The following is a 19,817-nucleotide window of genomic DNA, read 5'->3' on the forward strand; positions in this document are numbered from 1 at the left end:
CCTTACTTTTTTGGTTACAGGTAGGTAGCCGTGTTGGTCTGCCATAGTCAAAACAAAATAAGTGTGCATGCACATGAAAGCTCATACCAAGAACAAACTTAGTTGGTCTCTAAGGTGCTATTGTAAGGAATTTTTTTTTTGCTTACTTTTTGGGTTTGAAAAGTGACAATGCCTTCATGACACAATCTACTTGATGGCGGTCTTCCATTTGTGGAATGCCCTCTCCCTAGCGAGATGCATCTGACTCCCTCACTGTTGACATTCAGGAGAATTTTAAAAACACTCCTGTTTAACTCAGGCTTTTGATGGCATTCCTGTTTACCTAAGCATTTGATGGTTGAAAGTTCTGTTCCCGGAAACCCCGAGTTTGAGAGTAGGTGACTGCTTTTAAGACTTTTAATGTGTTTTTAGGAAATTGTTTTAACCTGTTCTTTAGAAGGTTGCTTTTAACTATTTTTAGCAGTTTTTATTGAATAATTTTAGAGTGTGGACATGTTTGCTGCCCAGGGCTCCTTTGGAGGAAGATGCAGGATATAAATTTTATCCAAGGATCTAACTCAACAATAAAAGGATCTGCTACCACTCTGCATCTCCTTCACCACCTATAATGTTTTCATGTAGCCTAGGAATATGTGTGTCACAGGAAAAGCATGGGAGACACACACACCCATAAAAGATCACAAGGTTCATTCAGATCTTCCTTTTCCTGTGAACCAGCTACTAAAAAATATGGACACAGGGGTTTGAATCTACCGTGGGAAGCCTAAATAACGTGCCATTTGGTCACTGTGTACTTCCCAGAGGAGGAAGGAACACAAAAGCATTCCAAGCCCAGGAGTTCCTTTCAGCATAGATATTTGACCATACTCCAGACATTTCTAATCTCAAGCATTTTCTAGGCCAGGCATAGGCAAACTCGGCCCTCCAGATGTTTTGGGACTACAACTCCCAGCATCCCTAGCTAACAGGACCAGCGGCCGGGGATGATGGGAGTTGTAGTCCCAAAACATCTGGAGGGCCGAGTTTGCCTATGCCTGTTCTAGGCTGAAGAATGATATGAAGACTAGCACTCGCTGCTCTAAATGCCCCTAGGCCAATGTTTGCAAACAGCTTCATTTATTTAAAACACTTATATACTTGCTCTTAATCCAATTCAGGGTCCAGGGTCCAGCAAGGTATACCAGTAGATTGTGCTGAGTTTTCATGATTCCGTTTGCACTTTGCTATACAGTCCTTACCTGACTCTGTGTTTTCTCTGGACTGCTCGTCTCCCCGCCTTGCACCTGAGGAATCACCACTGGGGGTGGAGGAGCTCTCCGCTTTTTCATTTCGGTGCTTCCAGTAATTCCCGAGATGTTCCCCAAAGACTGTGATGGACCCAAAGTAAAGGAACGTGAATCCAATGAAGAAGAATATGGGGCTGTTGCAACTCCCTGTAAGTAAATAAATTTACCACCTCATTAAAATCTCTTAAATATGACACTTCACAGTCAGTCCCTAAAATATATATCTTGGGAGAGGGGAAATGCCACCTCACACTAACCCATCTTGAATATTTTCCTCTTGTGTTTTTAGATGCATTAGATGTCGCTGCTAATACAATCTCCAGGAAGAGGGAAGTCACTTTGCCCACTTCCCTCACCTGCCTGGATCCCACCTCCTCCAAGGAAGGAGAGCAACAGGCCAAGGGGTGCTGTTTATGCGAGAGTGTGAGAGCTGGGCTGATGCTGGAAGCTGGATACACAGAGACATGTCTTGCTCTGTGCTGGACTTTGGGGCTCCCCTGGAAACCTGGTGGGAAAATCAAAGGCAGAAACTTTGTGCCTGAGCAGAATGGGGTGCTGTCCTGTGAAGGAGACAGGAGGAAGCTAATGGGAGCTGGTGGAGGCCTTTACAAAAACACAGCATTTACAGCTTCACTCCATCAGAGATGGGCCTTCATTGGTATGCTCTAAAAATGCCTCGCTATCATCTTACAGACATTAAAAATTCATGAAAAGTATGGATTCAGTCCCCGAGAACTCATCCACGTCCTTAAAAGGAGAAGGATAAATGTCTCTGAGCAAATACGTTAGAATTCTAAGAACAAAAATTTAATTCTAAATCATGCAAGAAGAACGTGTTTAATATTTAAAATGTAAACATGACATAAAAATGCATCTTGTGAATATCTTTGTTTTCTTCTTATATCCCATTCATACTAAATTTCCTTTCCTCATGACTGACACACAATGAAGAAAAGCTTGCTTTCCACAGTTAGACCCTGACCATTAGGTCCAGTCGTGTCCGACTCTGGGGTTGCGGTGCTCATCTCACGTTACTGGCCGAGGGAGCCGGCGTACAGCTTCCGGGTCATGTGGCCAGCATGACTAAGCCGCTTCTGGCGAACCAGAGCAGCGCGCAGAAACGACGTTTACCTTCCTGCCGGAGCGGTACCTATTTATCTACTTGCACTTTGACGTGCTTTCCAACTGCTAGGTGGGCAGGAGCTGGGACCGAGCAACGGGAGCTCACCCTGTCATGGGGATTCGAACTGCCGACCTTCTGATCAGCAAGTCCTAAGCACAGTGGTTTAAGCCACAGCGCCACCTTGGTCCACAGTTAACTAGCCACAAATCCCACAAGACAGGCCAGTGCAGATATAACACCCCAACCCTCTGACAATGATACAGACCAAGGCCACAATTAAGGCATGTGAAAAGTGGAGATGCAAAAAGTGAAAGTGGCAACATCGACTTCACTAGATAAAATGTGATATGAATGTCTACCCTTTAAAAACATGCGTAGTAGGATACAGAAATATTCAGGAGAGGGTTACCCTGATTGGACAGCTTTAAAGGGGAATCGAGCAAATTCATGGATGATACGGCTGTCTGTGACTGCGGCTTACAATGGCAGGATGATTTCCAGTATCAAGAGGAGTATGCTTCTGAATACCAGTGGAAGGGTCTCCCTCAGAAGGTGGTGGACTTTCCTTCACTGGAGGTTTTTAAGAAGAGGTTGGATGGCCATCTGTTGTGGATGCTGTAGTTGAGATTCCTGCACTGAAGGAGTTTGGACTAGATGACCTTTGGGGTCCCTTTCCAACCCTTCCAATTCAGTGAGTGCTACTGCACTCAAGTCTACAGGCATCTGGTTGACCACTGGGAGAACAGCATTCTGGACTATATATACTTTAGTCTCATCTAAGCAGGTACACTGGTAGTCTTGCGCTGAGAATCACGCACCATCGGAAAATATACAAGCCATAGTTTACTAACTCAGATGAAATAGCAAACTGTATCTTGCCACAAACTGGGATTGAAAATTGGTAATCTCTGCACACGAGGAGGAGGAAGTACAGTGGTACCTCTGGTTACGAACGGGATCTGTTCCGGAGCCCTGTTTGTAACCCGTGATGTGCGTAATCTGAAGCGCCGCGTCTGCACATGTGTGCGACACGATTCGGCGCTTCCGCACATGATGTCATTTGACGTGTCTGCGCATGCGTGAACCGCCAAACCCGAAGTAACGCGTTCCGTTATTTCTGGGTTCGGCGCGTTCGTAACCCGTGTTGTACACATCCTGAAGCATTCGTAACAAGAGGTACGACTGTATACAAGTCCAAATCTCATCTGAATGCAGTCTTTCTCTGGCAAACTGTTACGTTATCACAATTTCTGTTAGACAATTTGAACTCAGCTCAGACTCTCGACTAAACTTAGAAACAGACAAGACATGAAGTAGGAAATTCATTATTATTTTATTTTATTTTTAACATCAAAGTACCCAAGTGATGAGTTAGCAGTCTTTGTGCTCTAAACCTCTTGTACTTGAAAAAGGTCCTGATTTGGTTTTATTTAAATTTAGAATATTTAGACTATTACTCCTCTCCCATCCAAGGTTTGCTAATCTCTGTTGCCAGCTGCTCAAAATGTTTACATTTGAAGGACTCTATCTATATGCACTAAAAGAATCTCTACTCAGTATCTCATCTTAACAGATGCCAGACGGAAGGCAAAAAAAAATGTCTCCTTCTGGAAACTCTTGATTAATTGTCTTCAATGTGTTTTTAACCCCAGTTGGTCAAATATATTTCCATTAGGATTTTTAACAATGCAAACCACAGTTACTACAACCTGCAGGCTAGTTTCTAGTATTATCTGAAACTCTGTGGATCCAACATAAAAACCTGGAGTTGGAATTCAATTACACCAGAGTATGTCATTAGCAAACTGAGATTCTACTAAATTTTATTTGAACTGTGTAATGCATATATTAATTACAAAGCTGATGATCATCACCTCCCACTTTCACAGTTTGAATTTTAGGCATGCCTAAGGATTTGAGTGTGCCCAGTAGGATTTTTCCTATTTTTCTTTGACCATTTTAGGTTTTTAGCAAATCTTTGCCCTTGTCTACCATTCCTTTCCAAGCTTTTCTAACATTTTATACGTGACAATCCTGTGCCAAATTGTGTGTTCCTATGGAACTTGTTACCCCGACCCCAGTATTTCACAAACGTGAATTCATTGGGTAGGCAGCAGGGGCGTAGCAATGTGGTGGTGGGGCGCTCCCGGTTCCACCTCTCCCGGGGTGACAAGGCATGCGGTTTGCCAGTGCCACCACTCCAGCGCCATACGGATAGTGCCGGGATCCTCTGCTCGCAGCTGCACGGTGCATGTAGAGGATCCCGGCACCGTCCATACGGTGCTGGAGCGGTGCCGCCCGCAACCCGCTACGTAGCGCGCCTGCGTCGTTCGTCATGACGCCGCGCATGCGCACTATGTAGCGACGCTCCGGCCTCGGGTGCACATCATGTTTGCCGCTCCAGGTGCCCGAGCAGCTTCCTACACCTCTGGTAGGTGGGGTGGGTGTGTGTGTGGTACATCTGAGGGGGCAATAGAGGAGAGCCTCTTGACTCAAATGAGAAGAGTCCATGCCAACATATAGAGGACATAAATAAACAAACTTTGGAACACTGTTTTTTTAAAAATATATTTACCGTATATACGCGAGTATAAGCCGACGCAAATATAAGCCGAGGCACCTAATTTGACCACAAAAAACTGGGAAAACTTATTGACTTGCGCATAAGCCGAGGGTGGGAAATGCAGCAACTACTGGTAAATTTCAAAAATAAAAATAAATAAAATTACATTAATTGAGACATCAGTAGATTAAATGTTTTTGAATATTTATTTCAAAGAAAAACAGGGGCAAGGAGTTCCATAGGCTTGACTCTGCACCACAGGAATAAGCGTTTTCTTTTATTTGCCCCCTCCCCTCTTCCAACAGTTAGGCTTTCCTTTTTATTTCTTTGGTGTATTTTATGTCCAATATTTCCATCCCCCTACAACCTCTATCAATAAATGGGACTGATTCCTGAGTGTGAGGGGGTTTATTTTCAGGCCCTTTTCTTCCCTCCCCAAAGAACCCTCCCTTCCCAAACAGCCAAGCTGTGAATGGATCCAAAGGAAGATAAGAGTTGCAGAGCTCCTGTCACCTTGCCTCCTCCTGGGCTTTGCAGAGAGGAGGGGGGCAAGAGCCTCTGTTCCTTGACTTGGGGGTCCTCCCTGCACCCTCCCCTTCATCCCAGGGACCCCCTCTTCTCCCCAATGGACCCTTTGCAAGATGAGCAGAGACTCACTGGATTCAGGAGGCGCCAGGGATGCAGCACATGCAGAAGAGAGAGACAAAGGCCCCCTCCTCCTTTTGTAGGTGGGCTTGGTATTTCCTGACCTCTCTAGGAATCCCACTCAATCCTTTTTAACCCTTGGCAAGCCAGTGCCCCCAGCTTCTCTGATCCTGTCCTGTGCCTTTTGCAGGAAAGAGCTTCTCTCCACTTCTCTCCCCCCCCCCAACTGACAGAGGGGGAAGCATTGTGCAGTGCTTCTCCGATCCTCCATTCTGTGCCTTTCTGCTGGTGAGTGGAGGCAGAGGCGTCTTTACCCTTCCAGCTTGTGTCTGGAGGCGCTAGGACCTCGCAGACAGCTGCAAACGCACGGGATGGGATCCTGCGGGATCGGAGAAGAGCGTCTCAGATCTCCATCCTGCGCATTTCCTGGTGGGGTGGGGGGGGGGGAAGCGGAGAGAAACTCTTTCTCTCTGCTTTTCCTACCCAACCACCTCGCAGACAGCTGCAAACGCACAGGACGGGATCGGAGAAGATGCCCCCGTCCTGCACATTTCCCGGTGGGGTGGGGGGAGGGAGAGGGAAGCGGAGAGAAGCTCTTTCTCTCTGCTTTTCCTTCCCCACCGCCCGCCTCACTTGCGCATAAGCCGAGGGCGACTTTTTCAGCCCAAAAAATGGGCTGAAAAAGTCGGCTTATGCGCAAGTATATACGGTATGTTTCTATACCACTTGGTAAGTATATCCCAGGTCGATTTATTTTTACTGAATGCACTTTTCATGGTCTAATTTTAATTACATAAAGAAACTTGCTAACTTGGTTATTTGGATGTATTCCCTGTGGGGAGTATATAATATAACCGGGGGGGGGGGGGGTGGACCTTGTTAGTCTTCTGCAGCGAAGCCACCAAGGATCTAACACATTTACAAAGACTAACAAATTTAAATCATAAGGCTTTGTGAACAAAAAAGCCCCAAACAACTCTATGACATATTGAATACCCACCCTCCCCCTCTTCTTTGTTGTTGGTTAAACAGGACTGACTTTCATCAGAACAATGAAATAGAACATTGCACCTCAAATTGCTTGCACTTAGTGCTTGATTAATATTATACTGCATCAGCACCACCCAGAGGCCATGCTAGTACTTACATCAAGGTACGGCTCACTTTCCGTTGTGGACTTTAAAGGTTCTTCACTGCCATAATCCCCAACCGTCCTCATCGAACACTCTTCTGCCTAGAGAACAAATAAACACTCTATACAACCACTCCAAACGTGGTAAATACAGTACATGCTGCTAGCTAAAAGGGACAGACCATTAAAACACACTGTGGATGGGAAAACTAGGGGCCATTTGCCTAATATCTGGAAAAGCAGGCCATGATGGGAGTTGAAACCAGGACTGGAAAGGATTCCAGTTCATGCCCAGGGCCGTCTTAAGCATATCTGGCACTGTGGTGCAAAGATCCCTCTGGCCCCCAGAGTTGTTGACCTTTTTTTTAGGGCTGGAGGAGGCGGGCAGCGGGTGGAGGGTGGCCCCTCCGGCAGGGAAGAGGCGGAGGCTGGACGCGGCACCTCCAGCCTCAGCTGACTGCTTCATGCCATGGCGGCCACGGCAGGCAGCACACCGAGCGGACCTGTGCTGAGCGAGCGAGGGCGCATTGCGCCGCCAAACACGGCTCGGATTTTTCCCATTTAGCCTTCTGGCACCCCGCAGAATTTGGCGCCTGCAGGCTAAAAGTGAAAAAACCGAGCCAATGCTCGGCGGGACCAGCACACGCACCCTCACTCACTCAGCGCACTCGTTCAGTGTTCCCCGGACTCTTGCCTGGCGCCCTCCCACCTTGGTGCCCTGCCGCCCCGTGCCACTAGCCTCTATGGGTAAGACGGGCCTGTTCATGCCGCATGCTGGAGTGAACCTTCCCCTTTTGCTCCCCCCTCAGACCCATGCTAGGCTCAGAATGCTGATCTGTGGATTACGCCACATAATCAATGGAATGAACTGTGTGTGGGTCCACACAGCATTTACAAGGTGGTCAGAGGGCTGGCTCTTTACTTCTTCTTGACAGAAACCACAGGAGGGGAGAGAGTCATTTCTTTTGGAGCTGGTCCTCACCCAGAGGTAGGAACTGACTGATGAAGCAAAGGTTTCAAGGGTACCTTGGGAGGAAGTGATCATGTCCTCTTGGGTGTCATGATACAGAGGCAAGGGAAAGCTAAGTATAGTAAGTTATGCACTCGAGACTTGAAGAAGGCCGATTTTAAAAAGCTGAAGGAACGACTGAGTGAGATTCCACGGTCAGAAATACTCAAAGAGTGCAAGAAGGATGGGTGTTTCTTAAAAGGTAAAATATTGAATGCACAAAGGCAGACAATTTCAACATGAAAGAAAAGTGGGAGGCACCTAAAGAAACTGCCGTGACTGCATAACAAGCTTACGGATGAGCTGAGATGAAAGAAGGGTATGTATAAGAAATGGAAGAAAGCAGAAATCGTGAAGGAAGAGTATACAGAAGTATCCAACAGCTGCAGGGTGAAGGTCAGGTGGGTCAAAGCTCAGAATGAACTCAGGCTTGCAAGAGAACTTCAAAATAATAAAAAAGGTTTCTTTGGCTATGCTTGAAGCAAGAGGAAGTTCAAGCAAGTAGTAGGTCCCTTGCATGGAAAAGAAGGAGAAGTGTTATTGGGTGCCAGAAGGAAGGCAAAACCACTAACACCTACTTGCCTCTGCTGTCATTCAAAAGGAAAGAAGGCCCAACCTGGTGATAACAGAATCACAGAATTGTACTAGATGGCCCAAGTTCTTCCTGATGTTTAGTCAGAATCTACTTTCTTGTAACTTAAACTAATTGGGTTCAAGTCCTATCCTCCAGAGCAGGAGTAAACATGTTTGTTCCATCTTCCATGTGACATCCCTTAAGATATTTGAAGAAGGTATCATATCTCCTCTCAAATCTCCTCTTTTACAAGCTAAATATACCCAGCTCCTCCAACCGTTCCTTATCAGGCTTGGCTTCCAGACCCTTGATCATCTTGGTTGCTCTCCTCTGCACATGTTTCAGCTTGTCAATATTCTCCTTAAATTGTCGCTCCCAGAACTGGACATAGTATTCCAGGTGTGACCTGACCACAGCAGAACAGAGTGGCACTGTTACTTCCCTTGATCGGGACACTCGACTTTTGTTGATGCAGCCTAGAATAGCATTAGCTTTTTTTTGCTGCTGCATCACACTGTTGACTCATGTTCAGCTTGTGGTCCACTAAGACCCCTAGATCCTTTTCACATGTACTACTGGCAAGCCAGATGTCTCCCACCTTATACTGCTTTCCAACTGCTCTTGCACTATGCCTCTGCAGACTAGAGAGTGTCTGGAGTGGGGTGGCCAAGAAAACCATGGTTAAGCAAGGCTGTTAGGTTCATACATAGGGCCAAATGTAGCAATGGGAGCAATTAGTTTAATAAATTAAACTAACTGATAAGTGTCTGTATGGCCTTTGGCTAACAGGCATGGCCAAATTTGGCCCTCCAGATGTTTTGGGACTACAATTCCCATCATCCCTGACCACCGGTCCTGTTAGCTAGGGATGATGGGAGTTGTAGTCCCAAAACATCAGGAGGGCCAAGTTTGGCCATGCCTGGTACAATAAAGCTTATATACACCTACAATAAATGAGGGGAGACATTTACCTTAATGTTCATTTTATTAGTCTTGAAAAATCCCAGAAATCGTTTCTTTTCTTTTTCTGTTGTGTCACAGCTAGTTGAGTATCTTCTTGTTTCTGTAACACACACAATGTGTCAGAACTACTCCAGCATAAATGATCAATTGAAGAATTTAAAAACCAGCTTACTAACTTTGAGGGTAGAAATCAGTAGCTGGTAGGTAGTACAGCAACATACACAGGTTTAACATGTGCTATTTCAACTTTACGCATTTTATGTCCGGTCGGTTGAAATCACACTAATTCAAAGCATGGAGGAAGCTGAACAGCTTGAAAGCTTGTTTTGTACAGGGTTTCGCCAGCACAGAAGGAACTTTTAAGCTCTTTGCTTTGCTTATTGAGTTCAGGGATGCTCTCGCAAGATCTTGTGGAAACTAAGGCCAGCCACACAAGATCTTGTGAGGTATCCCAGAGTTCAGCAAGCAAGGCAGAGCTTAAATGCTCACCACAGAATGTAACCCCTGCACAGGAGGAGATCATACTGTACACAGATTTATACACAAATTAATTCTAATCAATGTTACCGCAGTATTAATTGCTCACAGGAGGGAGAGGTCATGCATTGTTTTTCCAAGATACTGATTTAGACCTAACTTTACTTACTTGCATGTTAGTCTTAAACTTCGTTATTAAGCATTCAGGATTAGAACCACTACTAATATTATCCTATACTCACTACTGTATTTACCCAACCAAATGTTTATGTAAGTTCGTGATAGGTCAATATCAAATGTTTCACCATGACACATTTGGTACTGAGGCCACAGAACTAACCTTGTATAACTGTTCATATTTCTCTAGAGAAGTTGGATGAGAGTTTGCTGAATTGCTAAACTGTGGGCCACATTATATGTGACACAAAATAGTCAGGTGTGCCTGTCACATTAAACTATAGGTAGAATAAACTATGCTTTAGTGTAAACAAGCCATGTTGCTGCATACTGCAGGAGTTTGGGACATTTCACTCCTTACCAGCTGCCACTACACTGCAAGGAAGCAAGCCATGGTCTAGGTCCGGAGTAGGCAACCTAAGGCCCGGGGGCCAGATGCAGCCCAATCGCCTTCTCAATCCAGCCCGTGGACGGTCCGGGAATCAGTGTGTTTCTACATGAGTAGAATGTGTCCTTTTTATTTAAAATGCATCTCTGGATTATTTGTGGGGCATAGGAATTTGTTCATTCCCCCCCCCCAAAATATAGTCCGGTCCACCACATGGTCTGAGGGATGGTGGACCAGCCCATGGCTGAAAAAATATCATCCGCATTGTGCATATATGATACATTCCACAACAAATTCACAAATGTGTTACTAACTTTTTAAACCCATGTTTCCATAGAATGCACCATTTCTTTTCCTTTTCTTTGTTTAGTATTTATTTATTCACTTTTTCAGTAACCACCACCAAAGAAAGAAAACACATATGGCACAACCCAAAGCATAATTGCACAGTCCAAGCATGACTTATTGGCTGATTAAGTCCTTCCAGAGTGCCATGCACGGTTGGTGGCGCCACAGGTCTGTCTTCCTTCACCACAGAGGTAGCAAAACAACACCACTATTCTCCAAAGTCACTGTCAAACCCACAATCTCCTTTAAATGGAATGGTATGATTCTCTAACACTGCAATTTGCCAAACACCCTGTCAAGAAGAGACCCTCTTCTGTTCTCTAATACCTACTAATTGTGCAACAACAACCTTAAAGAATGCTAGCATGTGTAAGTTCTTATTATTACCATCAAATATCAACAACGCTAATGAAGCGGTACAATGCAAACTGACCCAGGATTTTTTCACACTCTACAAATACCACCTTGCACAATATTTGTGGCAGGACCACCATGTGAAGTAATTGTGCCTATATTGTTACAACCCTTTAGTGAATAAGTGGTCAATGCAGCAATTTTTCAGCAGCATAAAATGCCAACTAATTTCAGAGAACATTTCTGCATCGCTGCTTATACTGACCTCAACAGCTTACTTTACCACAACCTGCTCTATTTTATTATTATTTCATTTACAAATTGCTTTCCATGGGGCATCTCAAAACGATTCACAATACAAAACACATAGAGAGAAAGCAAGTACATATTTAAGAACAGCTAAATCATTTGCATATATAAACACAAATTCACACACACACATTTTTTTTTAAAAAAAATTCAGTTCGAAAACAATACAAATCCAATGCGAATGTAACTAGAATAAAACTATCCACTTAGAAGGCTTCTTGAAAGGCGTACGTCTTCAATAGGTGCCAAAAAGTTGAAAGAGAAGACATCTGTCTGATATCTAATAGGAGGGAGTTCCAAAGAATAGGTTCCGCTGCACTAAATATCCAATTTCGGCATTGTGCAGAATGAGCCTCCTGATAGGATGGGGGTCAGAATGCCGTGATCAGCTGGGTATGCAGAGGATGAGACAATTTTAAGATATCCTGGACCCCAGCCCTATCAAGTAAAATTACAGTTGTACCTTGGTTTTTGAACAGCTTAGTTCTCGAACCTTTTAGCTCACAAAAGCTGCAACTGTTCCGGTTTGCGAACTATTTTTGGAAGCCGAAAGTTTGATGGGGCTTCTGCGGCTTCCGACTGGCTGCAGCCAATCAGAAGCTGTGCTTTGGTTTCCAAACATTTTGGAAGTCGAACTGACTTCCGGAATGGATTCCATTCAACTTCCAAGGTACAACTGTACTATATGCTGATGTATTAAAATGAATTCAACAGTAAATCAAGGCAGCGCAGAAGAAATAAAGACGAATATTTAAAGACGCACATTGACATACCCTTCCAAAACTTAGCTTAAAGGTGCACAGAAAAGTTAAAAGTCCCTCTTAAAAACTGCCACCAACCTGGACCACATAAGCTTGGCAGTTAATGGCAATACTCATGCCAGCTACTCTTTACACTTAATTATTACAGAATTTTACTAAGACATATGGCACCTGTGCCCAAAGAGCATAAGCCCAAGTGTATATTATTTTATTAGAAATAAAAGAGAGACAGTTTGAGGACTGAGAGATCAAAAACAAGGACAAGCATCGCTTATTTTCTGTGAATCTATTAAAGATCTGAAATGTTTGGTTTTCTTCCACACAGGTTTGTTTATAGACGTCAATGCTTGTCAGCTGACATTCATGCTGATGCAGAATTTCGATGAGTAACATCTGCCTTACAGCCCACTGTTGGTGCTATATGCTGGTCCATCCAGCTCATATCTAGGGCAAAGGTTGGTGGAAATGCAATGAGAGAAGCACCTGCTGCTGGCACCTTTTGCTTGACTTCCCCAGGGGTGCAATCATTTGGGGAACAAGTGTGAGTGCATACACAGGCGGGATTCCTTCTAAATGAAGGAACTGGGGGAGAAGGAAGTAAATGCCAATACTATCTGGAAGACTTTGGCCACCTACTTGATCATTGCAGCTTGGCTTGTTTACTCACAAGGCCATTTACATTGGACAGAAGGTTCTGTACTTTGCTGCTTCAGAGAAATTGACTAACTAATTAAAAACTATTCGAAGCCAATCCAGCCCAGTGGTACACTGGGGAAATTCATGTTACACATGAACAACATAGGTACATCCTTTCCAGGCTCATGTTCCTTCCAAAAAGTGGCGGAGGAAGGCTCCACGCTACCCGGAGCGGCGGAAAAAACGGCCCGGGGGCGGGGTGTTGTGACGTCACAATCGCCGGGCCACCGCCGCTTCCGCAGCCCCCTTTTAAGCTGCAGAGGGGAAAGGCGGCTTGTGGGGCTCCTGAGCGCTCCCGGGGTGACGGAGGGAGCGGCAGCCACTCCCACGCACCGCCGCTCCCTCCATCACCCCGGGAGCAGCAGCAGGGGTGATCGGCGGTGCGTGGGGAGTGGCAGGAGGGGCCGCCACTTGTCACCCCCACCCTCCCGTCATCCGGCCCTACCGCCCCCCCCCCCCAGCGATGCCCCTGCTTCCAAGTATCAGTTTATTTGATGGGATTTGTAATATTTTGTTTAACTAGAGTTCCTTTGAATGACATAACCTTCCTAGTTCTGGCAAATAATTATTGCTGTGAAAGAACATTTCCTTCATGTTTTCAATATTTTTTATAACCTTGCTGTTACAAGAGAAGCCTTGCTGGTACATCTTGCTGTTTAAGAGAATAAGAGAGAGAGAGAGAGAGAGAGAGAGAGAGAGAGAGAGAGAGAGAGAGAGAGCCAGAGAAATATATATGTTTCGCATTACTTGTAGTGCCAATGATATATGAAGATGTGAGTAGTAGGTCTTATGCTAGGTGTGGGGAACCTGAGGCCCTCCAGACGTTTTTGGGTGGCAAATGCCATCATCCCTGACCATTGGCCAGGCTGGCCGGGGCTAATGGATGCTGGGAGTCCAACGGCATCTGCAAGGCCACAGATTTCCCCACCCCAGTCTTACACAGTGAACCTCAATGCATTAATCATCCAAGCCATGCAGAAGAAGAAGAAATAAAAGGGAAATTCTCTCTCCAAGTCTCATTATACAGTACCTCTATTGTTCAGAGAAGGTTCAGACTGAGCTTTTGATGAAAGAACTGGAAAGGACAGGAACAAAAAGGATGAAAAAAAAGAATAATTAAAAGATGCAGAACATAAAGCCCGATTTGCTTTCATGCATGTTACGGGGGTGAGGCACTTTAGCTAAATGCAGGTGCTCATCAACAACCAGGAAACTGCAGTTAAAGATAAAAAGATTCAGAGAATGACCCCATCTCCCATCAGAAGGCCTTACAACTTCACTGAGGCTGAATTTTCCACCACCTTCCTCTTCTTCTTCCTCTGCCTTTCCTGAGAGCCCTGTACTGCCCAAGTCCCAACTGCCAGGTTTTGCCAGGGCAGTTTCTTTCACATGCTAGCTTCTGGAGGAACCACTTCTTCACGCAACAAAGCAGTGAAAGTATGGAGTTCGCGACAAGATGCAGTGATGGCCACCCATTTGCCCAGCATTGAAGGGGGTTGGACAAATCCATGGAAGATAAGGTGATCAATAGCTACTAACCAACCCCAAAGTCAGGAAGTATACCAGTTGCTGCTGATCACAAGGGCTCATGTCCTGCTTGTGGGCCAACTATTGGCATCTAACTGGCCACTATGAAAAAAGGATGCTAGACTAGGCAGGCCTTTGGAGTGGACTGACCTAGGAGGGCTCTTCTTACGTTTGTTGTTCCTGCCACCCCCCTTTCTTCTTGTTGTTTCCCTTGTAAAGCCTACTTTCTGCAGTTGTAGGCAAGTTCACAGACCTATTTCACAGTTAACTGCATAAATTCAGTCAGAAGACTCTAAAAGAGCAATCGGAGAGAAAACCACTGCAGTGTATAGCGGCTAAGAAACCCAGCTGTGAACCAGGAAATCCCTACATTGAACTCAAGACACATGAAGCCACTATCGGAGGCTGCAAGTTTAAGTGACAGAATTTGAGGGAGTTGAACTACTTGACCATTTTACTTCTGACCATTTACCCACTTGAAATGGTACCGTCAAATTATTATTTTTCTCCAGCTGTAGAGGGGAAGAGATGGGTACCTTCATCTTTCCCCTTCAGGGTGGAAAAGCAGGCAGGGAGTTACATTTTGGGAGGGGGGAAATGGCATTTAGGATTAAGATGGGGAAAGAGTGCATGACATGGCCCCTTAAATCTTCAGCCTCAACCACTCATCTGCAATATGGGGATAATTATACTGATCTCTTACACCCAGTGCTTTTTCTGGGGGGGGGGGGCGCAGGGGTACGCATACCCCAAAACATTTTGTGAATCTTTGTACTATTGTCCATTTACGGTATTTATTTTTTCCCGATTTGAAATATAAAATGGTGGTTTTCTTGGGTCAAAATGAGAGTACCCCAAAACATTTTTTGTTAGAAAAAAGCATTGCTTGTACCTATCCATCTTGTAAAAATTACTGAAGTAATGTATGTGCTTTCAACACTCTAAATGCTAAGTATTATTATCACCATATATTAAACAGAATGAAAAACCTGTTCCTAGGAAAGTTGGTTTCAAATCGAAGCCAAAGTCTGGGAGTAGTTTGAGAGCCTTCGGTTTTTAACAACAGCTATAGGAACCTGAATTACAGGACGTTGTTGTGAGGACAACATGAGACAAAGACTGCAAACCCCAAGGCTCACTGAAAAAGTGCTTCATAAATAGAATGGAATGGCAAGCCAGGGAGGGATTATATATCAGAAGAAAATATCACAAGAAAACGTCATTTTTTTCCAGTCTGCAGTTGTTATTTTTTCAGTATTACATCTCTCCCCATCTGAAATGAATGGTGTGTGATCACATAACAATAAGGTAATTAATTACATTATTAAATTTGACCACAACGAACCAAATAACATTTTTGTGGAATATGAACTGCAGCAGAATGTAAATGGATAGAGGACAGAATGAGGCAAAATGCCTTTTTACATTTGTAGTGATGCTCCAAACCAGACAAAGATTTGGTGTCACTCACATGAAAGACAGCTGTTTCCTTTCCTCCACTTTCCCTTTCCTGCCTCCTGTACCTAAAAGGGCAGATTTTATTTTTAAAACAGCAGTTTTATGCAAGAGTAAGTAAAGGTAAAGGGACCCCTGACCATTAGGTCCAGTCGTGAATGGTTGCAGTGCTCATCTCGCTTTACTGGCCGAGGGAGCCAGCGTACAGCTTCCGGGTCATGTGGCCAGCATGACTAAGCCACTTCTGGCGAACAAGAGCAGCGCACGGAAACGCCGTTTACCTTCCCGCCGGAGCGGTACCTATTTATCTACTTGCACTTTGACATGCTTTTGAATTGCTAGGTTGGCAGGAGCAGGGACCGAGCAACGGGAGCTCACCCCGTTGCGGGGATTCGAACCACTGACCTTCTGCTCGGCAAGCCCTAGGCTCTGTGGTTTAGATCACAGTGCAAGAGTAGTTCTTCGCAAAAGAGCTGTTTTAAAAATAAACATATCATGAATGTTCCTTCAGCAACAATCAGTGGAAAACAACTGGTGCTTTCTTTTCTTTGGGTTATGGAAACCAAACAGAAGTAGGGCATGTGGCAATAGACAACACCCAGCAAAACGTCATCACACGTGTAAAAACAACAACAAACACAATGTGCTTCACAGTTGGGTAACCTTATTTTACATTGGATATTTCATCCCTTATTGGACTGCCCACCGAGAGGGAAAATCCAAATTTAGTGGAGGGCAGGCTTGGATGAGGACGTCATGTTGATGAGGAGAGACAAACAGCTTCAAATCCACATTAAACTATCCACATTAAACTCTAGTGCAGATGCACCCTGTGCATTAAAGGTAAAGGGACCCCTGACCGTTAGGTCCAGCCGTGTCCGACTCTGGGGTTGTGGCGCTCATCTCGCTCTATAGGCCGAGGGAGCCGGCGTTTGTCCGCAGACAGCTTCCGGGTCATGTGGCCAGCATGACAAAGCCGCTTCTGGCAAACCAGAGCAGCGCACGGAAACACCGTTTACCTTTCCGCTGGAGCGGTCCCTATTTATCTACTTGCACTTTGACGTGCTTTCGAACTGCTAGGTTGGCAGGAGCTGGGACCGAGCAACGGGAGCTCACCCCGTGGCAGGGATTCGAACTGCCGACCTTCTGATCAGCAAGCCCTAGGCTCTGTGGTTTAACCCACAGCGCCACCTGGGTCCCTTACCCTGTGCATTAAGGGATTTCAATTTCTATTCACATGCATGTTGTTTAGGCAATATGGTATGATATAGCATCCTATATCCCATAGTTAGTTCCAGCTTCACCACAACCTCAGAGTTTAATGTCTGCCAGGGATAATGTAAAGAATCAAAGTCCTTGAATTGTCTGTTCACATGGAGTCTATGCAACGGAAGCTACCATTCCATGTTCCAAACACCCAACTGGCAAGCATTACCATTCATGTAGAATGACAGAGCTGGAAGAGACATTGGAGATCGTCTAGTCCAGGCATCCCCAACCTGCGGCCATCCAGATGTTTTGGCCTACAACTCCCATGATCCCTAGCTAACAGGACCAGTGGTCAGGGATGATGGGAACTGTAGTCCAAAACATCTGGAGGGCCGAAGGTTGGGGGGTGCCTGGTCTAGTCCAACTCCCTGCAACAGGTAAAGCATTTCAAGATACATTAAGCAAGACAATGGGCAGGGCAAAGACTAACTCTGCATTGGTTACTGCACAATACTGAAAATGGAGGCAATGTGCCATTGTGCACTACAGATGTGGAGCAGCCTTGTGCCAGGGCCCAGCTCTGAACAAAAATTACCAGTGGCACTCACTCTGTTTGAAGGAGGAACTGCTAAGAGCAACTACTATTGGGCCAAGGCCTTCACCTATAGAGTTCCATACCATCAAATCTGAAGGTCCCTGACAGTTCAACAATGGGCTTGGATACCGTTTTGGGAAGACTGCAAAAGATAGTAGTATGAATAAAAAGCCGTCTCTGCACCAATGGCAGGGAATCTTATTTTGATTGCCATATTTCCTTGAGCATAGCCTTTTGGAGATATCACAGTGGTGGGTAGAGATGAACCACTCTGAGATCTATGGATGTAGGGCACTGGGCAGTATACTACTACTACTACTGATAATAATAATAATAATAATAATAATAATAATAATAATGCCACAGCCCAAAATGGATGAGACACCCCCTCTTCTCTCTCTCTTTCTGCCACCTCTTTTTCTTTTCCCTGCTCTCTTTCTTTCTGCGCATTCCCCACCACTGCTCTACATATCTTACAAGTGGGACCCTATGCCTTTCCAACCCCCAGCCTCACACCCACCAAAAAACCCCATTAGGGCCATCTGCAAATATTAGTACATCGTTTTCTCCGTGTACATTAATAAATGTATTGACTTACCTCTTTTCCTATCCCACGCATAGAGCTCCTTTATTCCCAGTTCATTCAATGACTTTGTAAGTTCCAGTTCCTCCCCAGTGAAGGTATCTCTCAAGAGGACAAGGCATTCCTGACTGACCTCACATTTCTCACAAATCACTGGGATTATACTTTGGAGGGGCACCTCGGGGCTCACTCGAACCACTGCCTTTTGTGTCTTGAGATAGTTTACGACCAGCCTCACTGTTTTCTAGGGAAGCAAAATAGAAAAGGGAAAGACTCTTGTGAGCCACAGCACCTCAGCGGCAGTGCTTTTGCACTGCAATTGCAAAATAGATTATTCATACTGGCAAGAGGGTTAAAGAAAGATCAAGGAGTGTCAGATTCATTGCACAGGAATGGCATTACAGAGGCAAAACAGGATTCCTTACAGCCTTCTTTGTGTAGGTATGCAGCAACACATTTTAATCACTTATGAAATACCTGTATATGCAATGCAATTATTGTGAGGCAGATAGCAGTTATTCTAATATTAGATTGAGAGAGAATATATGAGCAATAATAGCCCTTGGACTCTAAGCAACTTGTTCTACAAGGCAGTCGCAAGACCTGTAGATGAGAACTGTCCAGTTTGTTTCTATTATGGAATAAAGGAATTAAAAGGTTGGAAGGGACCTAGGAGGTTTTGTCAACCCCTTCATTGCAGGATCTGCAATGTTCAGATGCAGCTATTGTATTCCTTCAGTCTTTGCTTAAATGCCTCCAGCATAGAGGGGTCCACCATTTTCATGGCAGTTGACTACTGTCAAGCAGTAAGCTCCTCCTAATGCTTAGCTCAAATGAGCTCCCTTGCAATTTCTACCCATTGGTCCCAAAGCAACAGGGGACAAGTCTGCTGGTTCTTCTGATTAACACCTCTGATTATTTTTGTACCTTAATACCAGGCTTTACATTATCTCTACCGAATTTCACACGCTGGCTTCGGCCTGCAGCTCCAGCCTGTAAAGATCATTCTGAATCTCGAGTCTATCTTCTGTGCTGTCAACGATCGCTCCCAGCATTGTGTCATCTGCAGTTTCAGTTCCTGCACTAACCATACTTCCTCTTAGAACACTTAACTCTTAATCTCCTCCAGGTGGCATAATTTTTTCATTATGTTGCAACTTAGTCCATTTTACCTGCCTCCTTCCAAAATTTAGAATATGGTTATAGAGATCAAATTGAAGTTCTACAGTTTTCTGTTAGAAAGACCTAAAAGCCAATGTTGCTGGCATCCGTCTGTCTCTCTCTCTCGAGAGAGAGAGTGAGTATGCCTCCAAGGGTGGAGTCAAACCACTTCATTAGCAGTGACCTTCCCGGGGCACAAGCCTGGGCAGTGTGGATGGAGGTCCTGAGCTGCCCAGATGACAAGACTTGGTCTTGCTGATGTGATCCAAAGGAAAGCAGAGCAGTATGTTTGGCACCAGCTTGGCTGCAGGAGTTGCCGGAAGGAGGCATACAAGACACCATCCAACATCTTAGGGACTGCAATCCGGATATGTGTAGGGTTTACTCCTTAGCCTTTCTTCTCCTGAAGTTGTCCAGTGAGGCAGCAGAGGTTTAGGATCAGTTTCCCTTCTCTTAGAAGGGCTACTTTCCCAGGTGAATGA

General features: G+C 45.0%; 1 protein-coding gene across 2 annotated transcripts in view; it reads right to left on the reverse strand.

The window, feature by feature from the left end:
• Positions 1–19,817, reverse strand: part of LOC117058040 (protein cordon-bleu-like) — an 83,297-nt gene that overhangs the window by 22,930 nt on the left and 40,550 nt on the right. Inside the window, exons 4-8 of one of the 2 annotated variants that reach the window (XM_033168922.1) lie at positions 18,190–18,418; positions 13,836–13,880; positions 9,304–9,395; positions 6,765–6,851; positions 1,239–1,433 (exon numbers count right to left, since the gene is read on the reverse strand). In XM_033168922.1, the coding sequence (XP_033024813.1) occupies positions 1,239–1,433; positions 6,765–6,851; positions 9,304–9,395; positions 13,836–13,880; positions 18,190–18,418 (648 nt within the window). The remainder of the gene's footprint in view (positions 1–1,238; positions 1,434–6,764; positions 6,852–9,303; positions 9,396–13,835; positions 13,881–18,189; positions 18,419–19,817) is intronic. The other variant, XM_033168923.1, reaches the window with a different exon arrangement.

The sequence above is a fragment of the Lacerta agilis genome, chromosome 14, assembly GCF_009819535.1.
Source record: "Lacerta agilis isolate rLacAgi1 chromosome 14, rLacAgi1.pri, whole genome shotgun sequence".
NCBI lineage: Eukaryota > Metazoa > Chordata > Lepidosauria > Squamata > Lacertidae > Lacerta > Lacerta agilis.